The sequence below is a fragment of the Clinocottus analis genome, unplaced genomic scaffold (assembly GCF_023055335.1).
Source record: "Clinocottus analis isolate CAN_PGR_092001 unplaced genomic scaffold, fCliAna1.0.p SCAF_4, whole genome shotgun sequence".
NCBI lineage: Eukaryota > Metazoa > Chordata > Actinopteri > Perciformes > Cottidae > Clinocottus > Clinocottus analis.
This window is the reverse complement of record NW_027176153.1, coordinates 15,006,893-15,021,289: the sequence shown is the minus strand read 5'-3', so window position 1 is coordinate 15,021,289 and position 14,397 is coordinate 15,006,893. Positions and strand designations below refer to the sequence as shown.

Sequence of the window (14,397 nt, the reverse complement as noted above, 5' to 3'; positions counted from 1 at the left end):
ATTTCTGTCTTTGCATTTAGACTGATGATATATCCCCCTTTGAATCTTCTGTAACATATGTAAACGTTTCATTATCCATTTAATTTACCCTAATTTGTGTGATTTGGGGGAATTTAACATAAGCGTATTACTCATTCCTGGAGGTCGCTCTCAATTTGATTACTTAATGGTCTTCCCACATTCTCTGCCACACTCCAGGATTTTTGTTAAACCCCCTGTTTTAGATTACTTCTGAATAAATAGCTTTGTTTGCCATTAATCCAGTTTCTTATGAGTCGAGGAACCATGGTGTGCACATGCTAAGAGCCTTTCTTCCAGCTTACAGACAGAACACAGACAGTATTTAATCACAGCTATTTGTCAAGTATCTTGTATGAGGATATTGTGTCGCGTTCAAAGACATATGTTTGTAAAACAGCCTCTATGGATATTTCTATCCAGCAATCAAGCTACTGTACCCAGTTATTTGTACCTATTTTCAAGATATATATCTGTGTCGTGTACTGCATCCGAACAAGGTATAATTGAGTGCAACAGTGCTTCACCCAAATACATTATCATATATTTGTGTATTTAAAATTATAATATTATCAATACGTATGGAAACAGCTTTGAACTGATGTAAGAGTCACACATAGGTTCTGAGTTTGGTGGAAGACAATAAACTTTGTCTCAAATGATAATCCAGGCCCTTTTATTCTTATTTCATTCCTGTTTATCACGACGTCTTCTCTCAACGCTTAACCCGCTGAAGTCAGAATAGAATGAACAATAGAAATCATTGTCAATTCAAATTATACTAGTTTATATTCTTTTTATATCCACTGACTTGCAGACAGGAAACATCATGAAAAAATAATCAGCTGAATTATAAAAATCTAAATTGTTTTAATACAAATAAATTCACCGTTAATTAACAGACTAGTTGTCTTGGTATCAGTGAAGACCATACCTTGCTCCAATGTTGCCCTGGGTTTGACCCTGTCCCTTCTTCTAACATTAGCCAGAGGCACAGCGAGAACCATAATCAGTCCAGACCCAACACCTCCATACCCTCTCTCTGTGTGCTCATCTCCTCTGTCTGCCAGATTAATTGTCCATACGGTGCCTGTGATATCAGCCGGGGTGGGTGGAAGGCGGAGGGTATTAGACTGCTCACCAGCCAACCCAGCCAGTGTCTTAAACCACAGTTTGTGACGGATTTCCGCCCAAATACCGGCCTAATCAGCCGCTAAACCTAATGGAGAAATCAGAGCCCTGGGTAGTTATTTTAATGGAGGAAGACACAAGGGGATAGAGGTGGGTGGGGGTTGATGGAGGAAAGGGTGAGCACAGTGTGGCCTACGCCAAGGGGGGTCCGAGACCCTAAAATCTGTCCGTTTGAGCACTAAAGGGAGATTTAACAGGCTGCCTAAGCTGCTCGCTGTGTGTCTGTAAACAAGTCCAATCCGATCAGCCACTGGCTCCAACTCTGTCTGCCAGTGAAATTAGACGCACACACGTTCACAAACGCACAATTACACACAAATAACACGTAGTTATACAGATGTGTGCCAACGCAAAAATCAACACATGTTTAAATTTGCATCCAAATAAAGGTGGGTGTAATGCATATGAAGTTTTAGAGCAGTAGATTATTCCACTTTGGGATAAATGAGACAGTAAACGCAGCTTGCTATGTAATATTGTGTTTACTCTGTTCTGTCAGTCAACTCCCCTATTGGACTTATCCTCCGCAAAGTCATTCAATACACTGTGGAGGGAAAAATTGTGAGAGGCGGAGGAGTACGATAGGAGAGAAATTAAGGATAACATAAAGGAAAAGTCTGCAACAGAGAGAGGCCGAGATGCATTGATGGAAGAAACATTTGGAAATGGAGAGCAGAGAGAGGGAGGAAAAAAAGATGAATGAGTGCGGTGGTGGTATCAGGGGAGGGCAGGCGGCAGCTATGGCGGCGGACGGCTTTGTGTGTTGTTGTGTGTGTGTGTGTGTGTGTGGGTCAGGAGGAAAGGGAAGCAGGCTTGCCGGGTCGTCTCTGCGCCGTAGTGGGCCGTTAATTAAATCTGAGGGACAGACAGGAGGCCTGCCTCCCTCCTTCTCCTCTCCCTCCCTCCCTCCCTCCCTCGCTCTCTCACTCCCCAGCCGCTGGCTATTCAGAGGCTCCGGCAGAGGGGGAGGGTGGAGGGAGGGGAAGAGCAGGGGCGCCGACGCTGAGAGTCTGGCTGCCTGTGGAGACTGTAAACCGTGGCTCTGCGGTCAGACTGGAGACTCAAACGGGCAGATAAGGTGTTTTTGGACCGCCACTCTCTCTCTCCTCTGCTCCCTGCACTCAGACTCCCAGAGGCAGTTACAGCCTGTTGGTGTGTGTGTGTGTGTGTGTGTGTGTGTGTGTGTGTGTGTGGTTGGGGGTTGTAGCAGTGGTTTGGGGCTTGAGCACATTTTTGTGTGTGTGCACCTTTCCGTGTGTGGTTTTGAAATGCCTGGTTTTAGATGTTTGCTTGCGTGTGAATCCGCAGCCTGGCAGGTTTGTGCAAGACCTTCTTTTTCAAACTGATAAACTGATTGTGAGTGAGGATCGCTCTTAAAATATTACGAGCTCGTTATTACTTGATTAGCATCGAAAGGCAATTCTAAACAAAAGTAAACACTGCAGGATTTCTCATGATATTAGCTGTGTCCTACAGAATCAAAAAGGGAAATGTGGGTTGTAAATATTTAAAAAAATCACACCGCTTAATAGGAATATAATTGTACTATCATAACAAAATGACTTCTCAGGGTTAATGTTCATGCTAATGCTTTTTTCAAGAAATAGAATTCAAAGGAGCCAAAATAAAATGCTGAATACATAGTGAAAATACCATTTTGTATGTTTATCATTTCTTGCCTTCCAGTTAGATTTTTAAACATAATTATTTAATGGTGCCTTTAAAACTTTAACACCTTCCTAATGTTGCACTGAGGGGTGCATGTTCGTTCGATTTTTGTAAAGTAATTTATTATTTACAACTTTTTCTTAATAACTACCATAACAATGGCTGTCTCAGCCCAGGACTTATTGTAAAGAAAACACTGTTGCTGGAAACACCACTTCTTCCCCACATGTACATCAGATGACACAGGTAGTGCAATACTACTGTACTCAACAGAGGGCCTGCAGCGCGACAAAAAGAAAAGCTTGCATAAATTGCCACTGGTTTTAATTTTTGTTGTGTTACATAACTATGTGATTTTCAAAGAGGACATTCATTTATATAACAATGTCCCAGATTTTCACTTTAAGGTCAGTCATACTTTAGACAGTTGACTAGACGTACAAATCATCAAGTTGTGTTCTTCTCTCTCCACCTCTCTTCCTGTTGAAAAGACATACAACATGACAAACACTGGATCAGTGATACTGTGTGTGTACATTTTCACGTGTTGAAGGTGCTGCATCCTCTCAGCGTGAGCAGAAGCGCCTCTTTCCCGATCCCCGTCAACCACCCCCATTCCTCCCCCAGCCTCCCCTCCCTCCTCCCAGCTGCATCGGCCTGTAAGCCAATCAATGGCAGGGCTTTCAGGGCCGGCGGAGGCCCCGGCGCACGGAGGGGGGATCAATAAGTTATTAGCACCATTCTGTCAGCTGTAATGTGGAGATTGATCGGGGGGCTGCGGCTGGCGGCCCACCCCGCGTCCCCGCCTGTCACTCCCCCCGCCGCTCCGCACAGCCCCCCCTCACCGGCCTGATAAAGATGACAGATTAACGGAGTAAGAGAGGAATTAAGGAGTCTGGCTGTCTGAGCTGTCACCACGCTCCATGGGATGGAGAGTGGAGAGGAAGAGGACTAAAGTTTGAGGGAGGAGAGGAAATCAGAGCGTAAAGAGGAATGCCTGCCTGATGGTTCACCCTGGTGGTGTCACATGAAAGAGGAAGGGGTTTAAGTCCTGCTGTTTCCTCTTTCTCTATCCATCCCTCTGTTTTCATCCCTCTTTTCTCTAAGTAGGAGGAAGGGCAGATAAGGAGGAGATATATTGGGTACTAGTATATTGGGTGGTTAAAAAAAAAGTTTGCCTGTATTTGTTGACCAAAAATGGTAAAAACAAGGAGCTATATCGTAGCAGCTAATACTATTTTGACTTAATTATTGTACTCTTTTGACAGAACAGTCACAGTCGACTCCTAACTCCATAACCATTAGTTCTTCAGCAGTATTAACTAGCAGGTGGTAGGGAAATGCCCGGGGTAGCAAACTTGACTGTAAGCAGTGTTAGTGTTAGTGGGAGTAAAAGTGTTAGCATAGACGCTAGCAGAGCTCAGGGTTCGGCATTAAAAAGGAGCGCCGGTGCTCTAAGAAGCCCCATTTAATTGGCTTTAAAAGCTTTCCGCCCTCAAATCTCTGGCCCTCGGGCACTCGCTCAGGAGACGTAGTGTCTTGAGTGAGGTCGGCTCAAGAGACGACTCAAGTGTGTGTGTTTGATCATGAGAGGGTCTGTGCTTGTGTGCGTGTGCTTGAAGATAGGATTTAACTATTGGGGGTTCACTCTTTCCTTTTTAATATTCCAGAAATACAATAGTTGGAGATCTTTTGGTGTAAAACCTGGATGAAATATAAAGCTTCTGACAGAAAAAGGAGAAATTGTAAAAGACACAAGGTGTGTGCGTGTGTGTGTGTGTGTGTGTGTACTTGTCCATTAGCGTCCCCCCTTCCGTCTTCCCTACACTGTCTCCTTAGGATGCTATAGGGAGTGGATCTCCTCAGGACCTGAGAGGCAACATCAAACACTGGATCATTAGTGAACCTCACTCTCTCCCTTTCTTGTTTGCTCGCTCGCCCTCTCATCAACACCGGGGCACCTTCAGCAGCCCAACAGAATCCTCTGAGTCCTGTCTAAATGTCTGTCTCTCTTTCCCGTCCCTGTCTATCTGTGTCTTGTTATAGTGAAGAAAGAGCATAAGTTTGGGTCATAGGTTATGGGTTAAAGGTCAGACTCCACTCCAGCTTCACTCCTCTGTTGATGATTGTCCGTGTGGTGCTAGTGGACACAGGAGTGGACACATGTTAGAAATTGTCAAGTGTTTTTTGCCTGGATTTGCCATGAAATTGCCTTGTTTTTGTTGTACCCCCTCTGTTCGTTGTTTCTTTGCACTGTTTACACATGCTGTGTAAATGATGAAAAATTGCTTTGTTGAAAAGAAAGAGAGAGCCAGAGAGAGAGAGAGAGAGAGAGAGAGAGAGAGAGAGAGAGAGAGAGAGAGAGAGAGAGAGAGAGAGAGAGAGGATCTCTTCTCCTTGAGGGAGGAAGGGGGGCGACGGGGGGACGGAAGGAGACGCTCTGCATCCTTAAAAATATGCACGAGAAGTGAAAGAGAGAAAGCGAGAAAAAAAAAGTACGACGGGAAGCAGTTGTTGCTGTGGCTTGGCTATCTGTGCGGAGGAAGAAACAGAGTCAGAGAAAAAGGTGTATGTGATAGAAATAGAGGAAGAAGAAAGAAAGAAAGAAAGAGAGAGAGAGAGAGAGAAAGAGAGAGAGAAAGCAATGACAAACAGCCTTTTCCTTCCTGCCGGCACTGCATGCAATGTGCTCTGCATCCCCTCTCTCTCTGATTAGGCTCGTATTGATTTGAGGTGTGTATGAGGGGGTTGGAGGTGAGGCGACTGGGTGGGAAGGAAGAGAGGGATGAGAGGGGAGGAGGCGAGAAGGGGTTACTATAATTGTACACTAGATGCTCCTCTTTGGTGGCAGGGGAGGAGGTAGGGGGAAAACAGGGATGAAGAGACAGAGGCAGGGAGGGTGTGAATAGGAGGAGAGAGAACTCCTAATGGGAGGAGGTTTCAAACGCTCCAAGAGGAGAAAGAGACAAAGAAATGAGAAATGAGGCAAGAAGATCAGAAGTGTGTTTATGACGGGAGGACAGCAACAGGAGAGAGGGAAGTATCTGTCATGGAGGTACAAAAAACTAAAAATAACACATGATATAGACATAATGTAGGCTGAGAGTGATTTCTCAAGCAGCTGAGAGGCTCTCATGCACTTATGTTCATTCAGAGCATTTTGTGCCAACATCTGGAAAAAGAGAAGAGGAGAGAGGGAGAACAGTGATAACACTTGAAGACAGACTGTTGGAAAGAGACGTTGGAAGAGACACAGAGAGACAGAGATGGAGCCCTCCTCCCTCCTTCAAATAGACAAACACACACACGTGAATGAGCAAGGCAGACCTGTCATCCACGGCGGTGCAGGCCCCCGCTCATATCTGACAGAACAAGCAAATCTCCAGACGCCTGTGGCTTGCTTTACTTGCTCTCTTTCTCTCCACCCACTTTTTTTTCTTCTCCCTGGCTCTTTTTCACTCCCTCATTTCCATACCAGCTGCCATGCATACAGGTGGGCAGAGAGCAGAACTTCTATATCCAGATTGTACTTTGCTCATTTAACTTGCTGCTCTTTCTCTCTTTGTGTGTTTACAGATGACCTTCTAGGAAAGAGAAGAAGCTTCTCTCCCAACAGCAGCAGCGAGTGTCCCTCTGACAGCAAGAAGTCGCGTAGCGTATCTCCCAAAGGTAAAGACCATGCAGAGTATTTGTGACTTCACAGATGTGCTTGCATGGAAATTATCTGACAGAAAAGAAGTGGGAAAGGTGGGAAAGAAGACAGAATGGCTTAGTTAAAGTTGAAATCAAAGGACGGAAACTGCAGAGTGAAAAGGAAACATGAGGTGGTGCTGGTTTAGCTGGTGGTGGTCAGTGTTAGCATGATACACGATGGAAGCGTGACGTTTTTGCCTGCTGAGCTTGATGTCTGCTAGATTCTGCTGCTCACCAATACAATGGACGTTTTGAGCCCCACAAAAGGAGAATTTGTACTGCTGAAAACGTTGAGAAATTACATTAATAAAAACTCTACGGAAACTTTTCTTCCCATGTACAATATCTGGATTCCTCTGGTCACTCAACAGGCCTGAGAAAAAAAGAAAACAATGATTTCAACAAGAAAACTAAACATCAGTGGTGGGGAAATGCCAGGGGTAGCTCCAAATGCAGAACACACAGTAATATCTAAAAGTTATAATACCTTAGATAATGGCTATGTTGATAGAATATCATTTTTGCTGCTGATTCCTAATATAAACTTTATTACATTTTAATCTGCTCTCTCTATGACATGGGAACAACATAAATAAAGAATCTTAAAAAGGCATATGTTGGCAAGACAATTCCCCGCTGTAGTGCTGCAATCCGGTCGCCATCCTCTATTATTCATATTTCCCTCATGTGGCGAGAAACCAGGCGCCCAGCGTGGAGCCGGCACAACCGTCCCTCTGGGCTCCTGAGGAAGACTTCCTGACTGATGCATTATACAGCAGGCAAAACCGCGAAACCAAGGGCAGCTCACCGCACATCCAGTCTCATCTCTGGAGACAACTGAACAACATGTACACACACACACACACACACACACACACACACACACACACACACACACACACACACACACACACACACAGACCTAAAAAAAACACATACAGTGACACAATCTTTTTTATTTTATTTTAAATTCTGGAGTGGGGGGTGGAAATCGATGGGTGAGGGTAATTTTGTAAGTGCAGATTTAGCTGTGTAGAGCTCAGCTTGAGCCTGGTGTTGACCTTTGCCCCCGGGGTGATCTTTGACCGACATCAGCCCTGCCCGGAGCCTCTTTTTTTTCTGAGTAGAGAAGCACTCACTCCTGGCCAATATAGTCTTATTTAGACACAACTCAGCTTCTGAAAGATGCATGGGTTTTTATGTGGACGTGAGTTCTGTGCGCGTGCTCGGCCTTGGCTTTCTCTAAAGGCGAATAGCGCGTCTCTGTTTTTATTTTAACGTTGTGCTCTTTTGCCTGCTAAGTTAGGTTTTTGGCTTTTGATGCAAACAACGGCTGTATATGGCTTACAAATATTTTAAATGTTCTGTATATTTGCATAAGGCTGACTGATAAAGATGATGTGAGTGTGTGTGTGTGTGTGTGTGTGTGTGTGTGTGTGTGTGTGTGTGTGTGTGTGTGTGTGTGCCTGCTGTCCAGAGAAGTGAAGTTAAGCCATTTCAAAACACAGCTGATCCTGTATCTTAACCTTGAGCCCTCGCCACATTCAAACCCAGACTCTGCACCTGCATGTGTGTTTCTTTATCTATGCATGTCTTCATGTTCTGCAAGTTCAGAGACAGACACTACCCCCGAATGACTAATGCAAGTCAAGAAGAGACAGAAAGAGACAGAGAGAGAGAGAGAGAGAGAGAGAGAGAGGGAGAGAGAGAGAGAGAGAGAGAGAGAGAGAGAGAGAGAGAGCGTTGGAGTAGTGCAATATAGGAATGGCGCAGGAGAGATTGGATGCCGCTGTGTAAATGATGTCTGTTTTTCTTTCTGTTGCAAAATCGGCACCCCCTGCTGTGTTTAGAGAGCGAGGAGAAAACTTCAGACAGTCACAGACTAGATGTGTGCACACACACACACACACATACTTGAGGACCTTGGGTGGATTAGCTGGAGCTTGGCGGTGGAGACAGAGACGCTTGCATGCTTGCTTCCTCCACCACCACCTCCAACCCACCTCCGCTCCTTAGCGCCACTCCTGCTCGCCTGCCCGGGGCCAGGCTCAGGTTTCAATAAGAGGGAGGGTGGTAAAAATAACCCCTGCTTTCCTCTGCTTCTCCCTCCTCCTCATCCTATTTCTCCCTCCTCTAAGTCCCAAAACACCGCCCCATATCCCCCACCACCCATACCTTAGATCATGTTACTATTGACAGAGAGAGGGAGGAGGGAGGTCAGAGAGAGAGATTAAGTGTGGGGACTGACAGCTAGATAGATATCATACACCACATGAACACACATGATGGAAGAAGCGGGGCCTCTTTTGGTAGTATGCTTTAAAAACTATTTAAAACACAATACAACAGAACTTATAACCTTTCACCCTATGTGAATATTAATGCATGGTTATTCTGTGCTTTTTGTTCGAGAAATAGGGAGTTTGTCCTGGGGTCGGGTTCAAACCATTAACAATGCATGGCTCTATGTGTATGGCTTCATCCAAAGGAGTTTCCAGTCTATCAGTGCTGTCTTTACTTTCTTCTTAATGAATAATATGTGTAATATGTGTGTACAAGCATGTTTTCTGGCAGATATTTGACAAAGCATTCACGGCAGTAATAAGTGCAGTAATAGTAATACAAATATCCAAGATAGAAAGAGTATACAATTATTTATGGTTAATGCTTTGTCTTGTTCACAATAGCAATGAGTGCAGATGTCCAGCAGGTGTGTCTGCAATGAACTACTGCTGTGTGATTGAATGGACTCAACCCACATTTGAGTCTGTACACTGATGGGCTGTAAAGCGTCCTAAAACGTCATTCATTCAGTTATTATCTTGTCTATCTGTGGTAAAGTGATAAGTGTACGTGCAGAGTAAATAAACAGCATTGTTCTGCATTCTGTTTCGTGACGTCGTGAAATGGGACTTTTGGGTATTCAAATTCAAATTTAGCAAATCTCTGACCTCTGGCTTTCGTTTGAAACTGCGTAGTAAATGTAGCATGAATGTGTATTCCTCACAATCATGGCTGAGATGAATGGAGAGGTGGATGAATACATAATTATGTAATCATATGCTGAAAAGATGTATGTACAATGTACAATTATGAGGTAAAAATCCAAACAGAGTTTTAAAGCCTGCAGATTGAGGTCAGTATTCATCCCCTGATACTGTATGTATTGACAGTCATTGATATAAGTGTCCCTCCTCTCTTCAGAGAACTCCCAGAGCCCAGTGGTGGAAGCAGGCGGCAGCCACGGCCACATGAGCCCCGAGGAGCACTACAGGCGCATGATGTCAGCGCTCAGCGAGCAGGGGTCCTATGAGGAGCAGCAGCAACGGCTCTACCAGCTGGCGAGCAGCATGGGTCTGCCTGGCCATGGTCAGTCCACAGGCTCCGTCTTTGTAGGTGTGTGCATCGTCGTCATCGTCCTCACTGTCATCATATTGGTTTGAAGATATATATCTTGTTATTCTGTTACACCTTACTGTATATTCTTTTGGTGCGCAGTTGATTTTTATATTCGAATAGCGTTTCCTGCTTGAGGAGTAAGAATTGACTGATGAAAGATCCAGGGGTACTTTTCCTTTTAGCTTTTTTTTTTTTTTTTTTCAAACTTTGAAATAACTTCAGAGTTTGTTTGAAGTAACTTGCGATTTACTTCAAACTAAAAGAGTTTCCTGAGGAAGCACTTCACCTGCTTCTATAAAAACATCTTCTCCGTCACCTGTCACCGAGTCACTCTGATGATTCACTGTGTTCAGGGTACCAAGTTAAGGTGTGCCACACTGCTGCCGTTGTAAAACCCAGGCCATGGAGACGGTGGACATTTCTCTTTGCGGTGCTTGCCCCCCAGTGTCAAAGTGTCACTCGGGGTGATTTCTGACCACCCTGGCCCTCCGTTGTTAACAACACCCACAAGGCTGTGCATGCATCAACACCGCGATTGATCTAAGAGCTCTTATTGGCTGCCTGCCAAGTCTCTAAATCTCCCAACACCCTGGAAATCACCAGTGTCTCCCGGTTTTTCTCAATTTCAACAGTCACATAAAACTTACTGGTTTTAGCTTCAGAGAATTGTAGTTTGATTGGGGAAAAAAGAAAATGAGAAAATTTGTCTCATTTGAATTTCACAAGTTGACCTTATATTCATTTCACTGCGCCTGCCATTTAATGTTAACCTATTTTTGTTAAGAATGTAACATTAAGTTCGACCAGTCTTTATGAGCTCTTTTGCAGTAGCATAAATCCAATTGATGCCCCGGCTGAATTGTAGTTTGAGCTACTTTTATTTTTATTTGATTAGTAATGATTTTTAATTGCTGGCTGCAAATCTAGGGGGCGAAGCCTATAAACGCTTTAATTGCCTTTTCCCTGTGTCTTAGAGGAGTTAGAGGGAAGATGCAGTGCATTGTGGGGGTTTTATGGCCCATGGTGCAGTCTGATCACTGGCTTCCTTTCCCAGAAACCTTGCTGGTATGAGGAAGACGCTCTGGTGCAATATAGACACACTCGATCCCTTTCTTCACTTCCACATTCCAAATTGTTTGATCGTTTCCACAGCGTCCTTAACTCTGCACACATGCATCTCTCTTCCAAGCTGCACTTAAAAGCAATCTATGTGCAGAAGAAGTAGAGAAAGAGGTGAAGAGAAACCAGGTATACAAGCCCAAAAAACCAGAGGAGAGAAATGCTTGGAAAAAAAACCGAAGGAGGAACAGAGATGAGAGAGAGAAAAACACATACATACAAATTTATGGTTGATTAACAATGCTCAGGTCAACACACTTAAATACAACGGCCATTTTAAACACAACTTCATGCTAAGATTTCCTCTTAGCAATGTGTTTACATTTGTTGTTGTGTTTGTGCGTGTCATATCCTCTCAACGAATGATGAGCCATGGGCATCAGAGGCTTTGCCAACACTCCCTGACAGCCACGCCTTTGTTGTTAATAATATTCCTTTTCTTCCGCACCTGGCAACTTCCTCCATCTATCCACCAACTGCTTGCAAATTTATATAGGAAACTCTGTATATCACTACCATCGCATCTTCCCTTCCGCCAATTAACAGTCAGAGCTTGTTAGGAAACACTCTCAGACACAAACAATCCAGGAGACGGGACAGATGGACGGCTGTTTTGTCTCCTTAGAGGCTGACGCAAATCACTTCAGCAAGAGCCCCTTGACATTGACCTAGTCTCTGATGGGCCCTTGTGACCCCTCCTTCCTCCCTCTTGGGCCCCCATCCCCACCGTCCCTCCTACACATCTCTATCGCTGGCATTGCTTTCATACCCTCTCCCCCCACTCCCTCACCCTCCCACCTCCAACCTTCCCTTTAGCCTTGGTCCCCGCAGAGCATCCTTTCATGTGTTTGAAGTGCCGGGCACCGAAAATTAGAGTGTGTGTGTGCGTGAAAGAGGCAGGGGTGAGGAGAAACTCTGTGTTCATGTGTGTGGATGTGTGGATGAATGTGTAGGTGTTGTTTGAGTGGTTTTATCTGGACCTGATGGGCAAAAGAAGAGTATGGAACGGGAGTGGGGGGCTGAAATTGGGGATGGCGGTGGAGGGGTGGCAGGATGGTAGGAATGGCCATGAGGGCTTTCCCTCCCTCTTCATCTGATAAAAGGAGCGTGAGGGAGAGAGAAAAGAAAAAGAGGGGTGGGGGTGGATACAGATGAAAGTGAAGGGAGGGGTGTGATAAAAGGGACGGCTTCTGTTTGGTCTCTTGCAGTTTAGTGTGATTTGCTCATACCATCTTTTTATCATCATTATGCCAAAGAGCCTGAAAGCTCCAGCACGTGATTGGTCAAAGCACTGGCGGTTAAAGACATTCAGTGTGACAAACTTGCCACAAATTTACTTCCTTAGCCTATGATATTGGCTGAACACCTCTTCCTGAAAAGATACTTAATTTTCTAATGGATGGTGCGTTTTAGCGGATGGATGTCGGTCTTTGTGTACCGGCCAGTCCGCCAAATCCATCATGAGGCTGGCAAAGCCGCAGCCGTGCGGCGCTCCTCTGCATTCTCGTGCCGAGAAAAAGCCGGCTTAACCGAGGGGATTTAGGCCCAACACCAGGAATGATGGCGGAGAGAAAAATGGGATGGCACAAAAGAGGGATAAGCAGGATGGGTCCGAGTAGTAAACTGGGACCTCCCAAAATAAGTCATGCAACAAAATATGTGTATGTGTGTCCTCAATTAGGACTCTAATTTGCAGACGAAAGGACTCTCTTCTTGTGTTCCAGCAGCGCAACACCAAGAGTTTTAGAGGGGAATTTCTAAATCTGAGTACCCACTCTGCACGTGCACACACACACACACACACACACACACACACACACACACACACACACACACACACACACACACACACACACTCAGTCTGAAGGTTAGAGCCCCAGGTGACCCTGCTCTTCTCAGTTCTCATGAAAGAGAATTAGAGAGAGAGCGGGAGGGGGCGGGGCTAAGATATGATAGAGAGCAAAATATGGATGTAGTGTTGGCGTGAAGCGATACACGAATGCTCAAGATAAATTTGTATTTTCACTGTTTCACAGCTCATAGTGTCTGGGTTCAAAGGAGCCCTTGACTTGACTGTTGTCAGGGTCCTAATGACTCACATTTTCCAGCCTTCTAGTTTTTAGACTAAATATATTTGATTTAAATATAATTTACTAAGTAAAATAAAACATTATTTAGTATTCTCCACCAGAATAAGGCAGCATCTTTTTTTTTTAAGTGAAATTCATTTATGTGAGATTTGATAAATAAATAAAAAACATCTATTAAAGCTTATTTTGAGGCTTGTCTTTGGTTGAAGTCAAAGTCACACTGTTACTCAACCTGTGGAAATAGTAGCCAGGGAGACTCATAAGAAAAACGCTGTTGAGTTGTATTATGAGAATTGCTGGTTACAATGTTTACAGCTCGACTAATTAAGGTCTGCAGCCTAAAGTTAGGGTTTCTTCAATGTTTCTATGTTGGCTGGAATATAGTCAGGATATCGTGGTCTCTGCAGAATCGATCTATTCTATCCTTTATAAATCTGTTGCTTAGAAGTCCCCAAACTTTATGGAAGTACAATACTAAACCACTGGAGTACCCCTTTAACTGACCCAGGCATACAAAATAATTGGTGAGGTGGGATTGTGACCACAGGAAGCTCGTAGAGGTCAGCTCTTCCACCCCGTCACCCCTGTATGCAAGTGCACAACAGACTGTATTTGTGTGTGCGCTCTGGGGCTCCAGTTCCCCTCTGGTCCCTCCCTTATCTATCCCAACCCCCCCTTACACACACACACACACACACACACACACACACACACACACACACACACACACACACACACACACACACACACACACACACACACACACACACACACACACACACACACAGACACACGCACACACCCTTGTCTGCCGCCAGCCGATTCCCCTGTGGCCTGGCGCAGCAAACAGATCGATACACCGGAGCTAGGCCGCATTAATATCTGTCGCTTCACCCCCCCTCCCCGGCGCCCACTCAACCGCTTCAGCACACACACACACACACACACACACACACACACACACACACACACACACACACACATGCACGCACAAGCACCTAAATCACACAAACGCACACAAACACACGTCACACCCGTACCGGCGGCGGAAATGGCCCCTAGCTCCCGAGGGATCTGTCTAATTAAAAAAGAGGGGGAGGAGGGGGAGGCGGCGAGAGAGGATAGATAGATTGAGGCAAGGAGAGAGAGAGAAAGAGAGAGAAAGAGAGAGAGAGAGAGAGAGAGAGAGAGAGAGAGAGAGAGAGCGGGATGGATTTTT

The 14,397-nt window shown here is 44.9% G+C and overlaps 1 protein-coding gene across 3 annotated transcripts in view; it reads left to right on the top strand.

Annotated features, from left to right (window-relative positions):
- The window catches only part of samd11 (sterile alpha motif domain containing 11), a 49,622-nt gene that overhangs the window by 21,788 nt on the left and 13,437 nt on the right, over positions 1 to 14,397 (top strand). For all 3 annotated transcript variants that reach the window (XM_068598539.1, XM_068598538.1, XM_068598537.1), the window contains exons 5-6: positions 6,454 to 6,546; positions 9,775 to 9,966. In XM_068598539.1, coding sequence (XP_068454640.1) covers positions 6,454 to 6,546; positions 9,775 to 9,966 — 285 coding nt within the window. The remainder of the gene's footprint in view (positions 1 to 6,453; positions 6,547 to 9,774; positions 9,967 to 14,397) is intronic.